The 20,852-nt window shown below is 43.4% G+C and overlaps 1 protein-coding gene across 1 annotated transcript in view; it reads right to left on the bottom strand.

Annotated features, from left to right (window-relative positions):
- ASPM (abnormal spindle microtubule assembly) overlaps nt 1-20,852 on the bottom strand; it is a 201,225-nt gene that overhangs the window by 137,944 nt on the left and 42,429 nt on the right. The window contains 2 exon segments of the mRNA XM_029618399.1: nt 10,178-10,324; nt 17,869-17,970. Of these exon segments, the coding sequence (XP_029474259.1) occupies nt 10,178-10,324; nt 17,869-17,970 (249 nt within the window).

Here is a 20,852-nt window from a genome sequence, read left to right as displayed (position 1 = left end):
ACTAGGAATCGCAGATACTTGCGATGAGGAGGGAATATTGGAATGTGAGCGTAAGCGTCTTGAAGGTCCAGAGAACAGAGCCAATCTCCTTTTTGAAGTAGAGGTAGCAAGGTGCCCAATGACACCATCCTGAATTTTTCTTTTTTTCAGGAATTTGTTGAGATTCCAGAGGTCCAATATGGGTCGAAGGCCTCCTGCTTTCTTTAGAATGAGGAAATAACGGGAGTAGAATCATCTGCCCTGCTGAGGTCGGGGAACTGGTTCAACGGCCCTGGCTCTCAGAAGGGTGGACAATTCTTTTTGTAAGAGTGTGGATTGATTGTTTATTGTCCAAGATAAGGTGGGTGGACTATTGTTTGGTACAGTGAGGATGTCATGGAGAGTATCCATTGGTCCGTGGTGATGCATCACCAATTGTGTTGGAAAAACGTGATCCGACCTCCGACTGGCAAATTTGGGGTCGGATTGGTAAACAGGCTTCTGTTCTCTGATGTCGTTTCAAAATCCCGAAGTTGATCCTGTTTGCGGAGGGGGTTGAGCTCTAGGTGCTCTTGGTTGCCGGGTCTGCATTCTTTGAGTTGGTCTAGATCTTCCACGTGCAGGAGGTGGATAGTAACGCCTTGGCCTGTAGTATGGCTGTTTAGATTCTTTCCTTGGGAGTCTTCTTGATGATGGTTGAGACTCCTGAGGCGCACAGGACAGCTGTCTCAAGGTTTCTGAATGCTCTTTTAGCTGGGAAACTGCCTCTTTGACTTTATCTCCAAAGAGATTGTCCCCTACACAAGGGAGATCAGCCAGTTTCTCCTGTACTTCCGGTCTCAGGTCGGAAGCCTTGAGCCAGGCCCATCTGCGGGGACTTATACTGGTGGCCGACATTCTTGATGCAGTCTCAAAACTATCGTAAGCTGCATGAACTTCGTGTTTCCCAGCTTCTAAGCCCTTATGTATTATGGAAGTGAAAGCATCTTGGAATTGCTGGGGGAGAGTTTCAGAGAGTTCTTGAATTTGTTTCCATAAATTACGTTGATATTGCATCATATATAGTTGGTAGGACGCAATTCTGGAAACTAACATGGATCCTTGAAACATTTTCCTGCCTATGTTATCCAAGAATCTATTGTCCTTACCCGGTGGATTAGATGAATGAGGCTTTATTCATTTGGATTTCTTTTGAGCTGACTCAACTACTACTGATTGATGAGGTAATTGAGTCTTTTGGAAGCCTGGGATGTGTTGGACTACATATGTAGCATCAGTCCTTTCATTCACCGGTGGTATATGCAGGGATGCTCCCATAGTCTGTGTTGCAAATCAACAAGGACTTCGTGAACTGGAATTGCTAACACCTCTTTAGGTGGGTCCACGAACTGTTACACTTCCAGAGTTTTTTGTCTGGTGTCCTCTTCAGATTCAAGCTGGAAGGGGATGGTGTCAGCCATATCCTTGATGAAATTTGAAAAGGAAAGTTCCTCTGGAGGGGATTTCCTTCTTTCCTCTGGATGAGAAGGTTCTGAGAGGACTTCCTCTGAAGAGGTATCAGTATTGGGATCATCCCAGGTATCCGGTGTATGTGGGCGAGGAGGTGTCGATGGAATGGGTACAGTTGGCATAGATGGTTTTTCCAGGGGTTTCGACGAAAAAACAGTGGAGAAAACTATGGACGTGGACTGTAATTCCCGATGGGCCTGGGAGTGGTTCAGGAATCGGTATTTCCTTTGCTATTTCTCTTCCCTAGGTGCTGGCATCGGTAACTCTGGAGATTTTACCGGGATGGCCCTGATAAGTGTGTCCAATTTTGCTAAAATTGGCACAAAAAAGGATATATCCGGCATCGGCATAACCAGCGATGGAGTCTGTAATGGCATCGGTATGGAAGTGGAACCGGTACCGGCGATGGTGCTGGCCTCGATGGCGGACTCAGTGATGGCATATCGAAGAGCGCATCTCTAACTGCCTGGCAGATGTAACCGTCCAGTTCCGCCCGCATAGTTGGTGAGACCAGAGCAGCTATGGGGGGAGGCAGTGAAGGCGATACCGGTACCTCCGCAGGGCCCTGTGGAGGTACGGTTCCCGGCACAGATATCGGTGGGGATCGCCTTGGAGTGGAAGACCTCGGTGGAGCGTCCTCTCTCCGAGGTTTCTTCGGCGCTGATTCGGGATCCGTCGATGGAGCTCTGGTTATCGGATCGCTTTCGGGATCGTGAGGCCTCTGATGCCGATGCTTCTGCCTGTGCTCGACACCCTTCTCGATGACCGATGTCGATTTTATCGAAGACTTTGAAGGGGTTGGTGACGGCCAATCCCTGCTTCATCCGGTCTCCGTTTTTTTTGAGGACGACCTTCCTAATTGCTCAAGCCGGAGACGACTGTGTGGACATCGATGTCGAAGGCATTAATTGGAGATGGAACAAATGCTCCATTTTCTCCATTCGTAGTCTTCTGCCTTTTGGCGTCATCTTGGGCACATCGAGACGTCCTGTCCCTCGCCGAGGCAGAGTACACATTCTAAGTGTGGGTCCATAATGGACATAGTGCGGCAACAATTCGGGCACTTTTTGAAACCCGTAGCCATTATGAGAGTCGGACAGCCGTCGACGACTTTCAGGCACTGTTAAACTGTTTCGGAACAGACTGAAAAAATAAAAGACTTACCGTGATGGAAAAAAAGGGAGACCCCTACGGTGTCAAAAGTTTTTTCCGAGTTTTAATAAACTTTTTTGTATGGTGAAATTCACCAAATAGGACTCCTAGAACCTCGAGGCTAATGGCTTTGCGGAAAAAAGAAGACTGAAGGGAGACCCCTGTGGCTCGAGGGATCATGGCATGCTGGGCATGCTCAGTAGGCTCAGGATGCCAGTCAAAAGTTTCTAGAAACTTTGACAAAGTTTTCCGGGATAGGACTCTGTCAGTGACGTCACCCATATGTGAAGACTAGCATCCTGCTTGTCCTGGGATAACTATAGGACTCACTCCTTTTGAGCTGTGTATGGGCAGAGCTATGAATTTATTCCAACAAGTTGAGTATCAGAAACATGCTAAGGTACGAGATAACCTGTTTGTATTTCTCAAAAATTTACAGGTGGCGACACAGCAAATACATGCTGCTAGAGCTAAGCAATCCAAAGTACTAGAACCAAAGGGGTTTTTTTTGTTGGGTTTTTTTTAGACGGACAAATCCCAAAGGAGTGGAAACCAGACCTGTCTCGGCCAATGGGGAACTATGAGAATCAAGTCCCCTTGTCCACCTTGAGCTTCAAAGTCTTCACCATCAGCATAGCTGGAGGATACACATACAAGAAACCCTGTCTGAAAGAAGAGCAAAAGCGTCTTAGGCTACCTTGCCATGTGTCCTATATCTAGAGCAGAAATGAGGTACCTTTTATCCCCAGTCCAGAGAACATTCGTGGGGTCTGAAAGATTGATTCAGGTCTATCCCCTACTCCATTCTTCAGACCAACCAAATACATGGCCCTGAGCACCATTCCGTGAGAGAGGGCTCATGACCATATTTGGAATGCCTCTTGACATAGGAGGTAAGAATCTGTTCTAACCCAGCTTATTGATGTAGTACATCGCCATTTGGTTGTCTGTCTGGATCAACACAGTTTTGTTGGACAGCCAACATCTGAAAATCCACAGCTTGTACCAGATCATCTGGAACTCCAGGAAGTTGATTTGGTAGAGATGTCCCTAGGTGGATTAAAGACCCTGGGAGCTAAGCCCATCTACATGGGCTCCCCAGCCTAGGGTGGATGCATCCATCATTAAGGTAATTTGGGCCCAAGGAATTTGGAAGGACATCCCCCCATTACAAACTGGAAACTTTCTGCCGAGGACAAGGAGTCCCAGAAGGACTTATAAACAATCCTGCAGATCCTGAGTGGCCTGAAGCCACTGGGACATCAGAGTCCATTGGGCTCTCTGCATGTAAAGAAGTGCCAAGGGAGTGAACAAAGAAAATTTTTAAGTAATGTAGTTTTCTATAGTTTTTCTGTACTTCCTAAAAATGTTCTTAAATACTTTTCATAATTTTCTTTGTTCATCGCTGTGTAGGATATTAAAGTGACTATCTTGAATTTTGCCAAGATACTCAAACTACACTTTGCGGTTTTTATTACCTTTTATCAATTTGCATTTTATTCACGTTGTAATTATCTTTTGTCACTTATTTTCACACAATCTTGGATTGTAGGAATCCTCACTACCTTGTATACTCTTACAAAATGTATCTTGAATCTGAATATTCTTTATACCTTTAATTGGTATGCATTGATAAACTCATGCTTTGCAGCTGAATATTTTGAATTAATTTTCGATTTTGTATATTTTTCAACACTTTTGTGGGAATTATCTCCCTTGAGTCCTGCCCAACACATCCCCTAAAGCGACACACAGCCATGTTGGGGGACTGCTTTTTCTTGAAAAACTGTTTGATGCTTACAATAAACACTGCCTCTTGAAGATTTAACAGCATCTACTAATGATTATTTGGAGTAGCTTAAAATGTCTGGTTTCACACATTTTGGCACATGCTATCCGGTGTCTCCCCGTTTACTCCACACTTAGCAGAAGGCTGTACCATCAGGAGACATAGCCCCTGTAAGTTCAAACTTACGATAGTATGAGCAACAGAAGCTTCCCAGTAAAAGAGATTCAGACCATGGAGGACTGTTCTGTCCCTTTGGGGGAGGTAAATATTACAACGAGATGCCAAGTCTGAATGCTGTCCTCTGATTCTCCACCCTAAATGGATGGCACCGGGAGAAAAAGAAGCCCACTCATGCTTCAAAGGCCAGATATCTCAGAGCACTAGCAAGCACAACATACCAACTTGTGAAGCCCACTGACCCAAAAGGACACACCAGAGAGCATAGAGTGAGTGGCATTCAGTGCTTAACCTCAGCTCAGTGAATGCAGTGCCTTGCCTTGCTAATGGCAGCACATATGCACCTGGTTCCACACTGGCATTGAAGGTCACGCCCATGATTCAGCCTGCTTCAAGCCACGACAAGAACTGACAACTATGCTACCAGTACCTCCTGTGGAGCATGAAAGGGAGCTAACCCAATGCAGGGTGTAATCACGCCAATGCCATCTTGGTACCACACAGTAAGCCCTGGTCCAGGCACTTGAAGTCACCATATAAAAAAAAAAAAAAAACCAACCCTTGTCAACACTTGCTGGTCCTCCACACAGGCATGCTTAGCCTAGATGGCCCAATATAGATGTATGGCAACCCATAGTGTGCACCCCCAATGGTTCTCTACGGTGTCGGCACCCTTGATGGAGTCTACTGCGTTCCACAGCAGTAATGATGCCCCTGACGCTGACAATACTTGAGGTGTCAAGTACGCCCCCAGAAGTCCATGGTGAAGAATGCTTAGGCAACATCCATCAGCACCCACAGTACTCCATTGCCTCGATGTCTCCCCATGATATCAGTAGTGCCCACAGCACCGGACACCAGGGATGCAACCTGACAGCATCGATGGTGCCCGCAGCATTTAATAGGGTTGGTGGCCCATGACAGAAACCGCCAAACTTGATGGAACCCACAGCGTATGACATTGTTGATGCCACCCAACAGCGAAAGTGCTATGGCGCTCAACGGCAGTGAAGGAGACCATGGCATCAAAGACATTGATGGCACCCCATGGCCTCAACGATGCACATGGTGCTTAACTTTGTCCAAAGCACTCAACTGTGCCAATGGCATCCCCAGTGCTTGACAACACAGACTGCATCAATGGCACCCTTGGTACTCGACGGCAGCGATGGCACCTTCAGCGCTTGACAGTGTCAGTGGCACTTCTGGCATGACGTCACCCTCTATACACAACCTCAATGTGCTGATGGGCACCAATGCCAAGCAGCACATTTAAGACTAATCAGAGAAAATTCTTTCACTCAACGCACAATTAAGCTCTGGAATTTGTTGCCAGAGGATGTGGTTAGTGCAGCTGGGTTCAAAAAAGGTTTGGATAAGTTCTTGGAGAAATCCATTAACTGCTATTAATCAAGTTTACTTAGGGAATAGCCACTGCTATTAATTGCATCAGTAGCATGGGATCTTCTTGGTTTTTGGATAATTGCCAGGTTCTTGTGGCCTGGTTTGGCCTCTTTTGGAAACAGGATGCTTAGCTTGATGGACCCTTGGTCTGACCCAGCATGGCAAATTCTTATATTCTCCTCTGAGGGTCCACGTCCAGCATCTGACCACTGGTGCTCTGAGTATGCAAAGGCGACCAATGCTGGGGCAAGACACTGATGGTGCAGCAGCAAAGCAACTGCCCAGGGTCATGCTCACCCTCTCTTCCATGAAGACTGCTCTGTCACAGAGCAAGCTGTCAATCAAGAGGGGAGGCTAGGTCATCCAGGGCACCAGGGATGAAAATGAACTTGGGCCCTTGGAGACTAATTCCCAAGAGTGTGGGGAGGATGAGCTCTCTTCCCCACAGGAACAATCTGTTCCTGGATTCCTTCAATGGGATCTCAGGCCGCTCCATCAGAGGCTTACCCGGACTACATAGGGACTGCAGGGCACAGGTCAGATCAGGCACAGATAAAGGCAAAAATAGACAAATTGAAAGAGAAAGAAAGCTGCAAGTGCAGCATTATTTAATAGAAAAAAAAACCTCTGCCAGGCTGCAATGGGCACTAGGCCCACTATGTGGCTGGCAAACAGAAGCATTAAAAAAATAAGGGCGGAAAAAAAAAAAAAAAGACATGCAAACTACCAAAGTGAATAAGAAAGAAAAACTCGTAGGGCCCTGCCAGAAAACACAGTTTCTGAGGGTCCAGAACTTTCACCACAGTAACTATGAGGAAGACCAAGGGGCCCTGCCTGGGAGGTGACGACAGCTGTACGTGCTCAATAGAGCACGCTGAAACCTACAGGATCTTTGAAATCAAAGTTCTACAGCTGGGCTCTTTTGGTTGACATCACTCATGTGAGGACTGCCATCTTGCTTGTCCTTAAGAATCATTTTCATTTTACCTAAACATTAGATTATACAGGAGTTCTTTTCTGGATATGCAGGTGGTTTTTCAACATGGTACATTTGTAACCACTTTATTTTGAAGGCTCACTGTCAGGAATAATCTATTGCACTTTAAGTGTTATCATCCTTATCACATGAAAAATAAAACATCCCAGTAAAGCAGGTTTTCCATTTTCACCAGATTTGTTCTTTGATTATAAACAACAAGTTAAGATCTATAGTGCAGGAAACCTATAAGCATATTAACGATTCTTTATTTCATAAACATTCCTCAACTGTTCACCAGGTGATTCGTGCACTCTCATATATTACACTAATAAGGTAGGTGGCTCCTGATAGTGTCATATTGCTTGAGAAATTTCCAGTTTTCTATTAAATAAGCACCCAATCTACATAATCATTTAGTTCATCTTTTTAGTCTCCTCGATAAGATATGTCCTCTTATGTGGTTTGTGGACATCATAGCTGCAGAGATTGCTCAGAGTGTTCCCTTTTTCTCCATTTGAAGGTATTTAAACATCCTCATACTGGCCAGTGTTGTATGCTACATTCAGCAACAGAAGGTAAGTCACAAGTTGTTTATGTTAAAACAATATCCGTGCCTTCTTTATACTGGGAAGACTAAATGAAAGTTGAAGATACAGATTGTGCAGACTGAAGCACCTTTGACGAGGAAATGGTTGGAGAAAGGGCACGCACTGTGCATGACCTATATTTTTGATCATTGCAGAAGGTGACCAATTTCTATGGAGGCAGTAATAATTTCTTATATGACAGGGACAACTTTGGATTTGTTTGGCTATAAAGACGTGATCTCACAAAACTTGAATATTACGGTAGAATGTACCAATGTTTTGAAAATGAGATAGTTTGAATGCTTTTATATTCTCATTGGTTTGTAGTGACAATGCCAGTTTATTTTAATGATGTAGGGGTTCTGTATTAAAATGGGATAGTGGAGGAAGCTGATATTTACATGCACTTATTTATGATATGGAGTTTGCTCTTTTGGTGATATTGAACTTTTTGATACAGTAAAGGTTTAATTTTTTGAAATGTTTCATTTGGTATATTTGCTTATAACATGGAGTGAGGTTTTTTTAATCGATAATTTTGTGCAGCTACAGCAGCGATGTTTGAAAATTCCCTGAAAAAGCCTGTTTCAAGTGAAACATATCTGGTACATTTTGCAGCCACATTTTGTGCTTCAGGATTCAAACCATCCCCCATATAAAGGATGGGGAGGCCGCAACCAGGGTGGTACTCTGTCTCTGGGCACCTATGAAAGAGTGGTTCCAGTAAAGGGTGGAGGCTGAGGAGTGGACCGGCGACCATAATATAAATGTGGGAAGGCCCACCCACCAGCCTCCTCTTTTGGCAATTGGCGATTTTATTCAGCTATTCGTATTTACTGCCCTGGTTGTTACAGCTATATTCTAGGCTTTTGAGTTACAGATAAAAAACACTGTGCACTATTGCTGGTCAGCAAATAATATTTCAGATCCCCATCATAGCTCCATATTATTTAATAATCACATTAGGAAGGGGTCTTGTTTTCTCCTCCTTTGGCGTAAGGGAAAAAAAAGTTACATAAAACACCAAGGAAATGGCAGGTAGTGATTGGAAGTTCCAGATGCTAATGACAATATATAATGTGTTTAACATTATGAGCCTTTATGGGTGTATTGCTATGTTCAGTTTGTTTTCAACTCTATACTGCTTTTATTGAGTTACAATATAGACAAGGTCTGGACTAAATGCAGCATTTCAGTGTTTGAGATATGGCCGCAGCTAGGTAAGAGGGAGCCCTTGACAAGTGAGGTTTTGCTGCCATGGGCGGTGGTAGGATTGACCAGCTCGAAAAGGCTCACAGCAAGTACTGATTAATAAACTGGTCAGATAAGGAATACAGAGCACCTGGTCTTCCTGTCTGTGTTGCATGGGCGTGGATGAGTCAAGTTGCCCATCAGTCTTCAGTTTTGATGGCCAGGACTGGCCTACTCCTCCGGTAATCAACCTCAAAATTGCAGGATAACATGAGAGGTGAGTCATTGACTGCCCTGCACCCCAAACACCAAAATGTATAGTGGGGCTGGCTTCTATGTCCAACCCTGAAACAATATGCTTGAGTGCTTGTGAATTTAGAGAGAGTATTTGTTTATATCCAGTGACTGAATTATATGCAGTTGACCTATGTTGCGGTCCTATACATGAATAAATAGCTTCTTTCTCAAGCAGGTCTGATATGGAGCTTCTTTTCATGGGGCAGGGTAAAAGGGGGAGGCCTTGGGGGGTGTTGAGACAACCAACAGGTTGGAGGAGGGACGCAGGCAAGTTGTACCTGTCACGGTTATGCAACTAAGAACTTCTGCCACTTTGAAGGGTCCATCTTGCTGCTGTTTTTTGTGCCTTTGAGATTGTGAACTTCTGTTGCTTTAAAGAACACCAAGTTATTTAAGAATGCTGCAAAGTTACTGCTGTCACAAAATGGATAGAGTTTGTTCAAAAGTTATTCTTTTAAATATCCAGCAGAGAGCTCATTGGAAGATTCTGTACCCGATTTCTGAATTGAGCATCTTAAGTTTTATGCAATTTTCTGAAAAGGAGCCTTTGTACTGTTTAAAGAACTGTTTTCCAGGTGCAATAATACTCTTGAAGGGTTCCTTTTTATATACCGATGGACAATTTTGCTCTCTCCAGTTTGGTTTTTGCATTTATTTCATGGAATGTCTGAATATCTGTTATGTGACTGATATATAAAAATTGAAATTTATATATTGGAAATATACTTTTGTAGAAATTTGGTTACTCATAACTTTTGTTTATGTCATATGGCATATTTTATTTATTTTATTTAAGTCTTTTCTATACCGTCATTTGGTGGGGACAGTCACAACGGTTTACATTAAGGCACATAAAAGTAATGATACTACAATTTGTCCGTTTACATAGGTGCCATAAGGTTCGGTAACAGTTTGTTATCAATGTTAGATGTTAATCACATATAAGAGGACACAAACAAGACATAGTTAAATGTTGAGTTAAAAGCTTTATAAATATCTCATTGGGAGACTTTATATAGCTTTAAACCCAACAAGTATAATTTACCCTTCAATCATCTGTCCCCATTCTCACAGAAGCAATGCATTTTGACTCAATTTAGTATATCTTTTTACCTCGCACAGAATCTGTTTTCACAGTATAATCATCAGGGGTGAGTATGAAATTCAACCACCAGGTGAAACCTCTTTCTTGTTTCTCCTTCCAACGTTCATCAAAAAAGACATTTTTGGCTGCAAATGGCATTGGATGCCTAGGGATTGCTAAAAATAAATAAATAAATACATACATACATAAACCGAGTGATTATTAGTAAAAGAACAAAGTTAAAATATTCAAACAAGGTTTCAAAAAACATGCATTAGCAAAGAAAGCAAAGTTGTTTATCTGTAACTGGTGCTCTCTCTGTAGACAGCAGAATTAACAGTTACACGTGTAGGTGATAGTCATTGCATGGCACCATATACAGCTGGAAACTTAACAAGGCTTGGTGCTGGGCAGTAGGCACAGCACCAAACAGCCTAAAGCGAAGCCGTCTCAGTTTAGGTCAAAGTTAGGTCAAAGTTAACGGCATGGAGAGTAAACTATGGGGAAATGGAAGGGAATCTGGGATTGCTCAACCTCCTGTCCACAGAAATCATCAGTTACAGGAAAGCAACTTTGTTTCATGCTTGTACAAGCAAGATGAACAGCACCTACATGTAGGAACTCCCAAGCTAAATGTTTCCTTCCATCCTCCAACAAGAATCTATTTGGGCGACCGAGAGGAGTTTAATCACCTACGATATGTTTTAATTCGATTTTTGATACCTGAAAATGAATCTACTGTTCAACCTCTAGGGAGAAGTGGGATGCAATAGCAAGCACTGAATTTTATGTGGTTGCTTAAATTTCATGAAGAGAAATCAAATCAGTGTATGCTATAGTCATTGCTAGACTTGATGAGCATGTACATAGCACTGCAATGAAGAGGCCTGCTTTTTGATAGCAGTTTGAAATATAGTCAGAGATCCAGAAAGTTATCATATACTTTTCCACAGGTCTTCCCAGTCTATTTGGACCATAGAAGAAAGAGTTCTGTAAATGTTCTGATTTCTTTTGACCTATCCAAAAAGGACAAAGCACTTTTACAGTCTAGTGAATTTAATGTTACCACTTCTGGCATTGTATACAGTTTAGGAAAGAAGAGTAAGTAGGATAATTTCTTGACTTAAAAGAAAATTTGAAACTACCTTTGGCAAAAAGTTTGAATGTGTATGCAGAACTACCTTATTGAAGGTAGGTGACCAGCTGTTGGGGGTTCACAAATCCTCCTCACTAAAAGGATCACAGTGAGGAAAGCCACCGTCATGATCAGATATTCTAGTGAGGACGTGTTTAAATGGTTTTAGTGGCAGGTATATTAGATGCATGTGGGCCACAACAAGATTCCATTATTATGGCACGATCATAATGGTAGCTTTAAATATAACAAGTCCTTCATTTAAGGATACTTAGAAACTGGTTTCTCCACCACCTAGTCATGGTAGGCTGCTAGGGAACTTTACGGAGTTAATTTTTAGCCCAGAATTTGGTAATTCAATCTAGCAAATGCGCAACAGTACAAGAGAAGGCACATAATTCTTCTGTACACTACATAGGGGTAGATTTTCAGAAAGCGTGATTTGGCGTACTTTTGTTGGCGCATCAGGCGCAAACAAAAGTACGCTGGATTTTAGTAGATACGCGCGTAGCCGCGCATATCCGCTAAAATCCTGGATCGGCGCGTGCAAGGCTACCGATTCTGTATAGCCGGCGCGCGCCGAGCCGCGCAGCCTACCTCCGTTCCCTTCCTCGGAGGGAATTCTCTAACGCCCTCCCCTCCCCTTCCCCTCCCTTCCTCTACCTAACCCACCCGCCCGGCCCTGTCTAAACCCCCCCCTTACCTTTGTCGGGGGATTTACGCCTCCCGGAGGGAGACGTAAATCCCCGCGCGCCAGCGGGCCGCTAGCGCGCCGGGACGCAACCTGGGGGCGGGTCCGGAGGTCGCGGCCACGCCCCGGATCGCAACCACACCCCCGAGCCCGCCCCCGAAACGCTCCAGACACGCCCCGAAAACGCCGCGCGGATCGGGCCCACCCCCGACACGCCCCCCTCTGAAAACCCCGGGACTTACGCGAGTCCCGGGGCTCTGCGCGCGCCGGTAGGCCTATGTAAAATAGGCGCACCGGCGAGCAGGGCTCTTAAAATCCGCCCCACAGTGAATATCTTCCACTTTAAAGTATAGGAACCCCTACTGGATTATTTTCTTGTAGCTAGGAGCACGCTGGACAATAAGTAAGAACATCTATACATAGTGACTATGGCACTCAACATCCATCCTGTCCAAGCTAGTAGTAAAAACACTGGGATGTAGGAATGTCCCCCTTTGCTTAGAGGCTCGCATCAGAGATGGCTTAACCATATTGACTCTACTGCGGACAGCTGAAGGAGTAGCAGAAGCCACACCTGCCTGTGCCATGCAGGGGTAAATGAAGGATCATAGTTCCAGTTCAGCTTTGCCAGAGTCCTGGATTTGTGCAGTATTGGTAGGGAAACAAACACCACCAGTGCTGTTGAGGGGCTGCTGAGGTAGCAAGAATATTTAGAACTGCATCATGGCAGAAAAAAAAAAAAAGTACAAATGCAGAAAGGAGGATACACATTCATGTGGAAGCTGGGACAAAATCAAACTAAGAAGCTCATGACAATGCACGCATGAAAATCACCATATACACAGTAAGGCTTTTACTGAGTTTTGAGAGATGAATCTATTCGGCACTGTTTGACGTCACCCATGTGTCACAGCTAATTCAGTTTCGTTTGTTTAACGGAGAATATGTGAAATGAGGAGCCACTATTGAACACTATCTCATATGCAGAGTGGGGAAAAAAAAAAAAAGACTGAGGGGGTGACGCTGAGGCCTGCTTGGTGCAGTACCTACTGGGTGTGGGCAAAGCCTTCTATACTTCCAGCTAATGAGCTGATACTATCCACATATAGTGTTGTGTGATGTCATTACCTACATGTGGAACTGTTCATCCTATTTGCCCATGAAGAATAGCTTAATAAAAATAAAAAAACCAAACACTTTGGCAAAATAAACAAAACATTCAAAATAATTTAACTAGTAAGCCCCCAAACTGCAGAGACTCGTATTTGTCATATCAGTCAGGTCAGAGAGGTCAACAGAACTCCCTTTCTCAGATGATCCTCCTGCAACCACCACTGGAGGTGGATGCAGATTTCCATTGGCAAGTGGAACCAAACCATATAGTCCTGAGACTACAGGTTCCAACAAGATAGCAAAAATCACTGAAGGGACACATATGCAACTTCGCACATGGCACCACTTCCAGGGTAGCCACTAACAAGCCAAACACCTGTAAGTATGACCACACCATCGAATGTAGTGTTCACCAACTGACGCAACTGAGGCATCAATTTCTGGATCCTAACATCTGGTAGGAAAAATCTATCCTGTCCCGTGTCAAACCAAACCCCCAGATACTCCAAAGACTGGGATGGCTGAAGATTGCTCTTGGTCAGGGTCACCACCCAACCGAGCTCCTGCAATAAGGAGATCACCTTGTGTGTCACCAGGCGGCTCTCCTCCTGAGACTTGGCTCGAATCGGCCAGTCTTAATATAAGTGCACCAGAATTCTCTTTTTCCGACAAGGCCACTGCTACAACCACAATAACCTTGGAAAATGTTCTGGGAGGTGGCTAGACCAAAGGGCAGCACCCGAAACTGATAATGGTGCCTCAATACCGCAAAGCGTAGAACGCATTGGTGTTCCAATCTGATGGGAATATGAAGGTAAGCCTCTGACAGATCCAAGGAGGTCAGAAATTCCGACTACACCACCATTATCACAGAACGTAATGTTTCCATGCACCCAATACTTTAAGACTTGTGCACTGGAACTACAGCCCTCAGCCGGAGGAGCCTTTGAAACGTGAAATCCACTGCCTGCTTCTTCTGCAGGGAATGATAAGGGGACACCATGACCATGTCCCGAGGAATACTGAAAAATTTCAGCGCATATCCTTCTCGTATCACCTCCAGGATCCACTGGCCCGAGGTGATCTCGACCCATCTGTGATAAAAGAGATAGGTGTTCCCCTATTTCCTGTTCTGGAAGGTAGGTAGGCAAACCTTCATTGGAAAGGTCGGGAAGGTCCACCACCCGAGCCCTCTCCTCTCTTGGTCTGTTGGGGATGAAAGAACTGAGACCTACCGAAAGGCAGAGTCCGCTGAAAGGTTGTCCCTCTGTAGGGACAAAAATGCCTGGAACCCCGAATATGAGCCCTCATACCAAAGGAGGGCTGTAACTGCTTCCTATCCTCTGGCAACCGAAGAACCAGAGACTTGCCCCACTTACAGGCCAGTTTCTCCAACTCTCTCCCAAACAAGAGCAAGCCTTTAAAGGGCATCTTGGTAAGATTAGCTTTGGAGGCTGTGTCAGCTGACACATTTCACAATCAAAGTTGACGCCTGGCCACTATCACCGAAGCCACTTCTCTGGCTGAGGTACAGACCAAATCACAGCCCGCGTCTGCTAAAAAGACGGCAGCAGGCTCCATAATCGCTCTGGAATTCCCTCCAGACTCAACCTCCTGAGAGAGAAGCAGATAAGATCTCATTACTGGGGTGCAACAGGAAACAATCTGTAAAGTCATCCCACTGCCTCAAAGGCTTGCTTAAAAATAGCCTCAATCCTATCATGTATATCCTTCAAGGCTGCTCCTCCCTCAACAGGGATAGTCGTCTGCTTAGAGATGGCACATACCAGTGCATCCACTTTGGGAAAACACAAACGCTCTCACACAGCCGGATCCTGGGGGTACAGGCCTTCCAATATCTGACCCCCTTTAAAATTTGCCTCTGGAGCATCCCATTCCAGATCAGTCAATTCCTGAATGGCATCTATCACAGGGAAAAAACAAAAGCTTTATGTAAGGAAACCCAAATGGGATTCTTCCTCAGCTCTGAGATGGCATCCGAACCAGGGACACCTGACTGTTTCAAGGTCTGAAATCAGAGCCAGCAGTTCATCTCTATGAAAGAACCGCAACATAGTTCGAAACGGTTCCAACCCTGGTGGAATTTCATCATCTTCCAGGGAATCAGGATCAATCTCATCATCAGTGCCATCCGAATTCCTGTCGGGAACAACGCAGGGAGCAGAGACGAGCTCCGGCACTTAAGCCTAGAGCTGGAAGAGGGAGGAGCCACCAGCTGCAGGTGTGACTGGACAGGAATGGGGGAAGCGGAGGACTGCACCTGAAGAAAGGCTTGTAAGCCTTGAAAAAATTCCACCTAAGAAAAAAACAGCCAGGTCCAGACCAAGCCCAGAAGGAACTGGAGCTGGTCCCACAGAACCACCTTCACCAGCTGAGGAGCAGAACCGATGCACTGCGCACACTGACGGCCTTTAGAGGGCAGCAGAACACGCACAGGAGCACACAAAACAGATGCCGAGCCTACCACGTGGAGTGCAAGAAAAAAGCCTAAATGCAGGGCATAGGCTACCGGGGGCACTCAACTTGTCAGGCTGCCCAGGTCCCCAACCTCAATGGGACGGGAACGAACGTCAGTATGGCGCGCTAAACACGGAGACCAGAGGAAGGCCTGAAACCCTTATGTCTCTGATTCAGAGGTAAAACTCTCCCCCCCCCCCCCTTTATTTTTTTAAAAAACCTTACCTGAGCTCGGCACTTACCGGCTAACAACAGAAACGGTCTCTAGCTACGGGAGAGGGTATTTGCTGTCACTGCTGTGCTCGGGCTCCTGAACCTGCTGCCTTTCAGCTGAACTAGCAGCTGAGTCCATATCTGGAAACCCAGCTACCAGACCAAGGTACACATCTGAGGTACCACGGAAATCACCTCAGGAATTCTCAACTCGAGGAGGGACCTTTAGGTATCACCGCAGGAGAGTGGGGCTGTCTTTTCCATAATCTAAAGTTTCCAATTTCTCCTTCCAAAAAGATCGAAGAATCCCCATAGGGAGATGCACATCCACCATCTGCTGGAGACGGAGAATGCTGGCAGGCTGGGCTCACTGCAGGGCTATATATACTGTGACATCAGCTTGCTCCGACTCCATCTGCTGGCAGGGAGGCATAAACTCACTCACTGGTCCTGAGTCCATCTGTCTACATGCTAGGTAAAATTTCCAATCTTTCAGAATCCTGCCTATGAGGAGCCAAATGGTAAAAATGAAGCTCGTCCTTTGGCCAAAGCTGGATTAAGGGATTGATTCTACTGGAACCCTAATTCCTTCCAGCAGCTGATGACTCTGTTGGCATAGGAGTTCATGTGAGCCACCATCAAGTCCACGTGAAAAAAGCCTCACCATTCTACTATCCTGTGAAAGGCTTACTGGATGAGCTCCCACAAATTTTTGCTAAGGAAGTTGGACTGGATGTTTTCTACTCCCTCAGTGTGAGCTGCTGAGAGCTCTAAGAGGTTCTATGCTACCCACTGGAACAGATGGCTTGCCTCTTGGGCCATCATCGAGCTCCAAATGCACTTGCCTCTTCATATAAGCTACCACTAGAGCACATGAACAGTTGTTCCTTTCCCACCTAATAGTCCTTGTGGTTCATAAACAGGTTGGAAACCAGGGCTACTCCTTGAACCTGAGTTCCTGGACTATTTGATCATGATAGAGAAGTCACCTGCTCGCTAAGCTTACATCCAAATTGGCCACTAGAGGGCTCTATGCTCATTCCCCTCAAAAGGTTTAAGTGCACCACCCACAAGGACAGACTCTCCTTCATAGACAGTGGAAGGCACTGCAACTGTAGTGACCAGCAGAACATGATAAAGACTTGAAGAGGCTACATATGATCTCTGTCCCAAGAAATCAACTCCAATCAAGCTCTGGGAGCTTTCTGAGAAAGCAATGACTGCCCCTGAGCTAGTTTCTTAACTGTTCTCTCCTCTTTCATGAACGCTCAACTGGCCCTAGATACTCCAAAGACTGGGAAAGTATCAAATTGTTCTTTGTAAAATTCACTATGCAGCCCAAACAGTCAAACTTGAATCACCCTAGCTGAGGCCAACTGGTACTCCTGAAACAACATGGCCCTTATCAACCAATCGTCCAGATATAGAAGAATCACACCTTTTCTGTTCAAGAAGGATTAGACACCTGTATTGAAAGCAAAATAGTCATGAAATTATTTTTTTATCAGGAAAGGCTCAGTGCCCAAAAACAAGGTGTCCTGCTGCACCAGTCCAGCACATGCTACCATCTGCTGAAAATGGAAAATACCAGCCAGTGTCTATGATGAACCCTTAGCTGCAATGTTATCACTGGAAAAGTGGTTCTCTCAGGATGTCAAATCCATACAATGGACTGGTCTAGCAGGATGACAAGGAAAAGAACAGTAGAATAATCACTTTAAACAGAGATACAAAAATATTTAAACTGTCCTTTTCCATATGCTCCTCCTTGACATTTCAGTTAGAGATGATCTAATTAGAGAAAATTTAGTAACAAATTGGTCTAATTTTTCCAATATATCTTGAAGGGAAAACATACCTGTACCTATGCAACACTTAGCCAAGAAATGAAATTTTAGTTTAGTTTATTAATTTGCTAAACAGCCTTTCCAAATAAAATCAAAGCAGTTTACAAAACTAGAACATAAAATACAATAAACTCATCTCAGCAGTATAACATTCTAATAAACGCCAAATGACATATCTATCATTGTCTCTAGAAATATCTATATAATTGATATAGATCTCCACACATACATTTTTTTTTTTACCTGTTTTTGATTTCACAAAGGTCAACCGAGTTTGTGGCACAGCAACAAAATGTTTGCTTTTTTTGTAGTTTGCAAAGGTAGATAAGGTCTGAGAAGAGGAAACTATAAAAATAAAATACAATTAAGATGGGAAATCCTGCAAATATAGTTGAAGAAATAATAATTCAACAAATCAACACTTTTAAAATATGATACATCAGTAAGTCAGAAATGCTAAAGAAATAAAACCTATAGAAAACAAATTCATAACATGGTTTCTAAATTCCTGAAATGTGAAAATCTTTATAAATGTGGTCTGTATCTGGGCAGGACAGATCCCAGACACTTAGTCACCATGGGGAGTAGAAATCACATTAAAGGCACCCAAAATATATAAGTAGCAATGCAAATGTCCTCTGTGTGTGGCTTCTACAATAGGGAAAATAGGTCTTGCACACAAAGGACACTAGTGGAAGAATGACTCAAAGGGTAAGCAAGGGCCTGAAAACAGCTTAATGCCCACAGGAAGACTGCAGGGCTTGAAGGGGATTATGAGAAAAAGCTGCGGGTGGAGGGGGGAATGGAGGGTTGGACTGGAAAAGCAAAGTTGAAAAAAGGGACAGATAGAAAATAGCAAATAGACAAACTCAAGAAGTTTGATGAGAACAGAGAAAAGAAAGGCAACAAAATACATAAAACGAACAGAAATGAGGAGTAGGGAAAAAAAAACACCCAGCACAAAGATTAGCCAAAAGCAATGAATCATTCTCATGGAAGTAGTGCATGCAAATACATCTTATGCATATTCATGTGGTATCCTGAAAAGCAAATTAACACTTTTCAATATTTACCTGTTCCCATTATGTAAAATTCTTTCAAATCTTAAATTAACTTATGCAGATGATGTTCAGATTTTTACCAATTAATACTAACCTTATTCACTAAATCTTTGTAACTCTTATCTATTTATTTAGCGCTTTTCTATACCGGCATTCAAGATAAAATCTCATCATGCCAGTTTACATTTAACAGGGGGTGAAAAAAATACATAAGAGAATATATTAACAAATTGTAGCAAGTGAAAAGAAAAAAAAAACTCTGCAGTTACAATAAAACAGGGGAGATTCAAACTGGGATGAGGAAAGTCTATAGGAAAATTAACATAGAGAGCAATTATTTACAAAGTTCTAGGAACGTCTGATTGTGGATGTCGTTGACTTGCGGTTTAGTTGGTGTCTGGAAAGGCTTGTTTAAACAATCATGTTTTGAGCCTTTTTCTGAAAGTTAGGAGGCACAGTTCTTGACGTAGATCTGGAGGGATGGAGTTCCATAGAACCGGCCCGGTCTCTAAATGTTATATGATGAGATGTTTTGGCTTTGGGTACATGTAATGAATCTCTGTACGCTTCTCTAATGGGTCTGGAGGAGGTATGTTTTCTGAATGGGATTTGAAGATTAAGTTGGTGCATGGTTATGGATGGCTTTATAGATAGTGGTAATAGACTTATGAATGATTCTGTAGTGGATTGGCAGCCAGTGTAGTTCTTTAAGGATGGGCGAAATGTGGTCTCTTCTCCTCGTGTTTGTTAGTATTCTGGCTGCCGCATTTTGGACCATCTGGAGAGGTTTAGTGTGAGATAAGGGGAGGCCTAGTAAGATAGATATTGTATAGATATCTCAATATAGATACAATATAGATATTGTAAGATATTGTATAGAGATATTTCGATACAACAATTATTAACACAAATATCCCTCAACCTTAATCATAATAAAACAAATACTTTACATTTGCAATAAATCGTCACCTGAGTTTGACATCCATCTTAATAATTACCTATATAATAAAAATATTCTACTCAATGTAAGGGACCTTGGAATCACTATGGATTCAGAATTCTGCTTTAAACACATTAATAACATCATTAAAGAATGTTTCTACAAGCTTCAAATCTTAAAAAGGATTAAACCTCTCCTTCACCATCATAAGTACATAAGTACATAAGATATGCCATACTGGGTCAAGACCAAGGGTCCATCGAGCCCAGTATCCTGTGTCCAACAATGGCCAACCAAGTCACAATTAACTGGCAAGTACCCAAACATTAAATGAATAGATCCCAAGATACTAATCCTTATTGATTAATAGCAGTTTATGGACTTCTGCTTTAGGAACTTATCCAAACCTTTTTTAAACCCAGCTACACTAACTGACCTAATCACATCCTCTGGCAATGAATTCCAGAGCTTAATTATGAGTTGAGTGAAAAATAATTTTCTCCGATTTGTTTTAAATGAGCTACTTGCTAGCTTCATGGACTGCCCCCTAGTCCTTGTATTATCCGAAAGAGTAAATAACCGATTCACATTTACTCGTTCAAGTCCTTTCATGATTTTTTACACCTTTATCATATCCCCCCTCAACCATCTCTTCTCCAAGCTGAACATATCTTTAAAGATCCCACTCCTCCTAGTTTCTTTTTTTAATTGATATTCAAGAATAAATTGTTTCACATACTTGAAAACAGGAAATCAACAAGTCCTGTTCCAAATTCACTATAAAAAAAAGGAAAGGAAAGGAAGAAACTAAATAAAATACCGTAAGCGTGTTTATACAGTCTACAAAATTAAGGGAACAGGTAAGCAAAACCAAGAAAGAAAAATATTAAAAAAGAACTTTACAATCTTAAAAGAAAGCAACACCGGTTGCAATATAATGTCCCTCCTGCTTGCAGATCAATCCCAACCCGTTACAGATTTTATTAAACTGTCCCAGTTTCTGACTGCTGTAACAAGTGCAAGATCCAGCTCTTTTAGATCCCGTGCTCCACAGGTACGCGCACGCGCGAGACTCTAGGGAGTTGTGAGCTGCCCGCGGCGGGCACCCAGCTTCGGAAAAGTGGGTGTGGCTAAGGAGTTTTTGGAAACTACTTTTTTCTCCTCATTAATAAAATCTAAACAAACAGGCATTTTCATATAGTTTTGCAAGCCCTCCTATTCTCCAA

This window comes from Rhinatrema bivittatum, chromosome 10, assembly GCF_901001135.1.
Source record: "Rhinatrema bivittatum chromosome 10, aRhiBiv1.1, whole genome shotgun sequence".
NCBI lineage: Eukaryota > Metazoa > Chordata > Amphibia > Gymnophiona > Rhinatrematidae > Rhinatrema > Rhinatrema bivittatum.
This window is presented reverse-complemented; position numbering and strand designations above follow the sequence as displayed.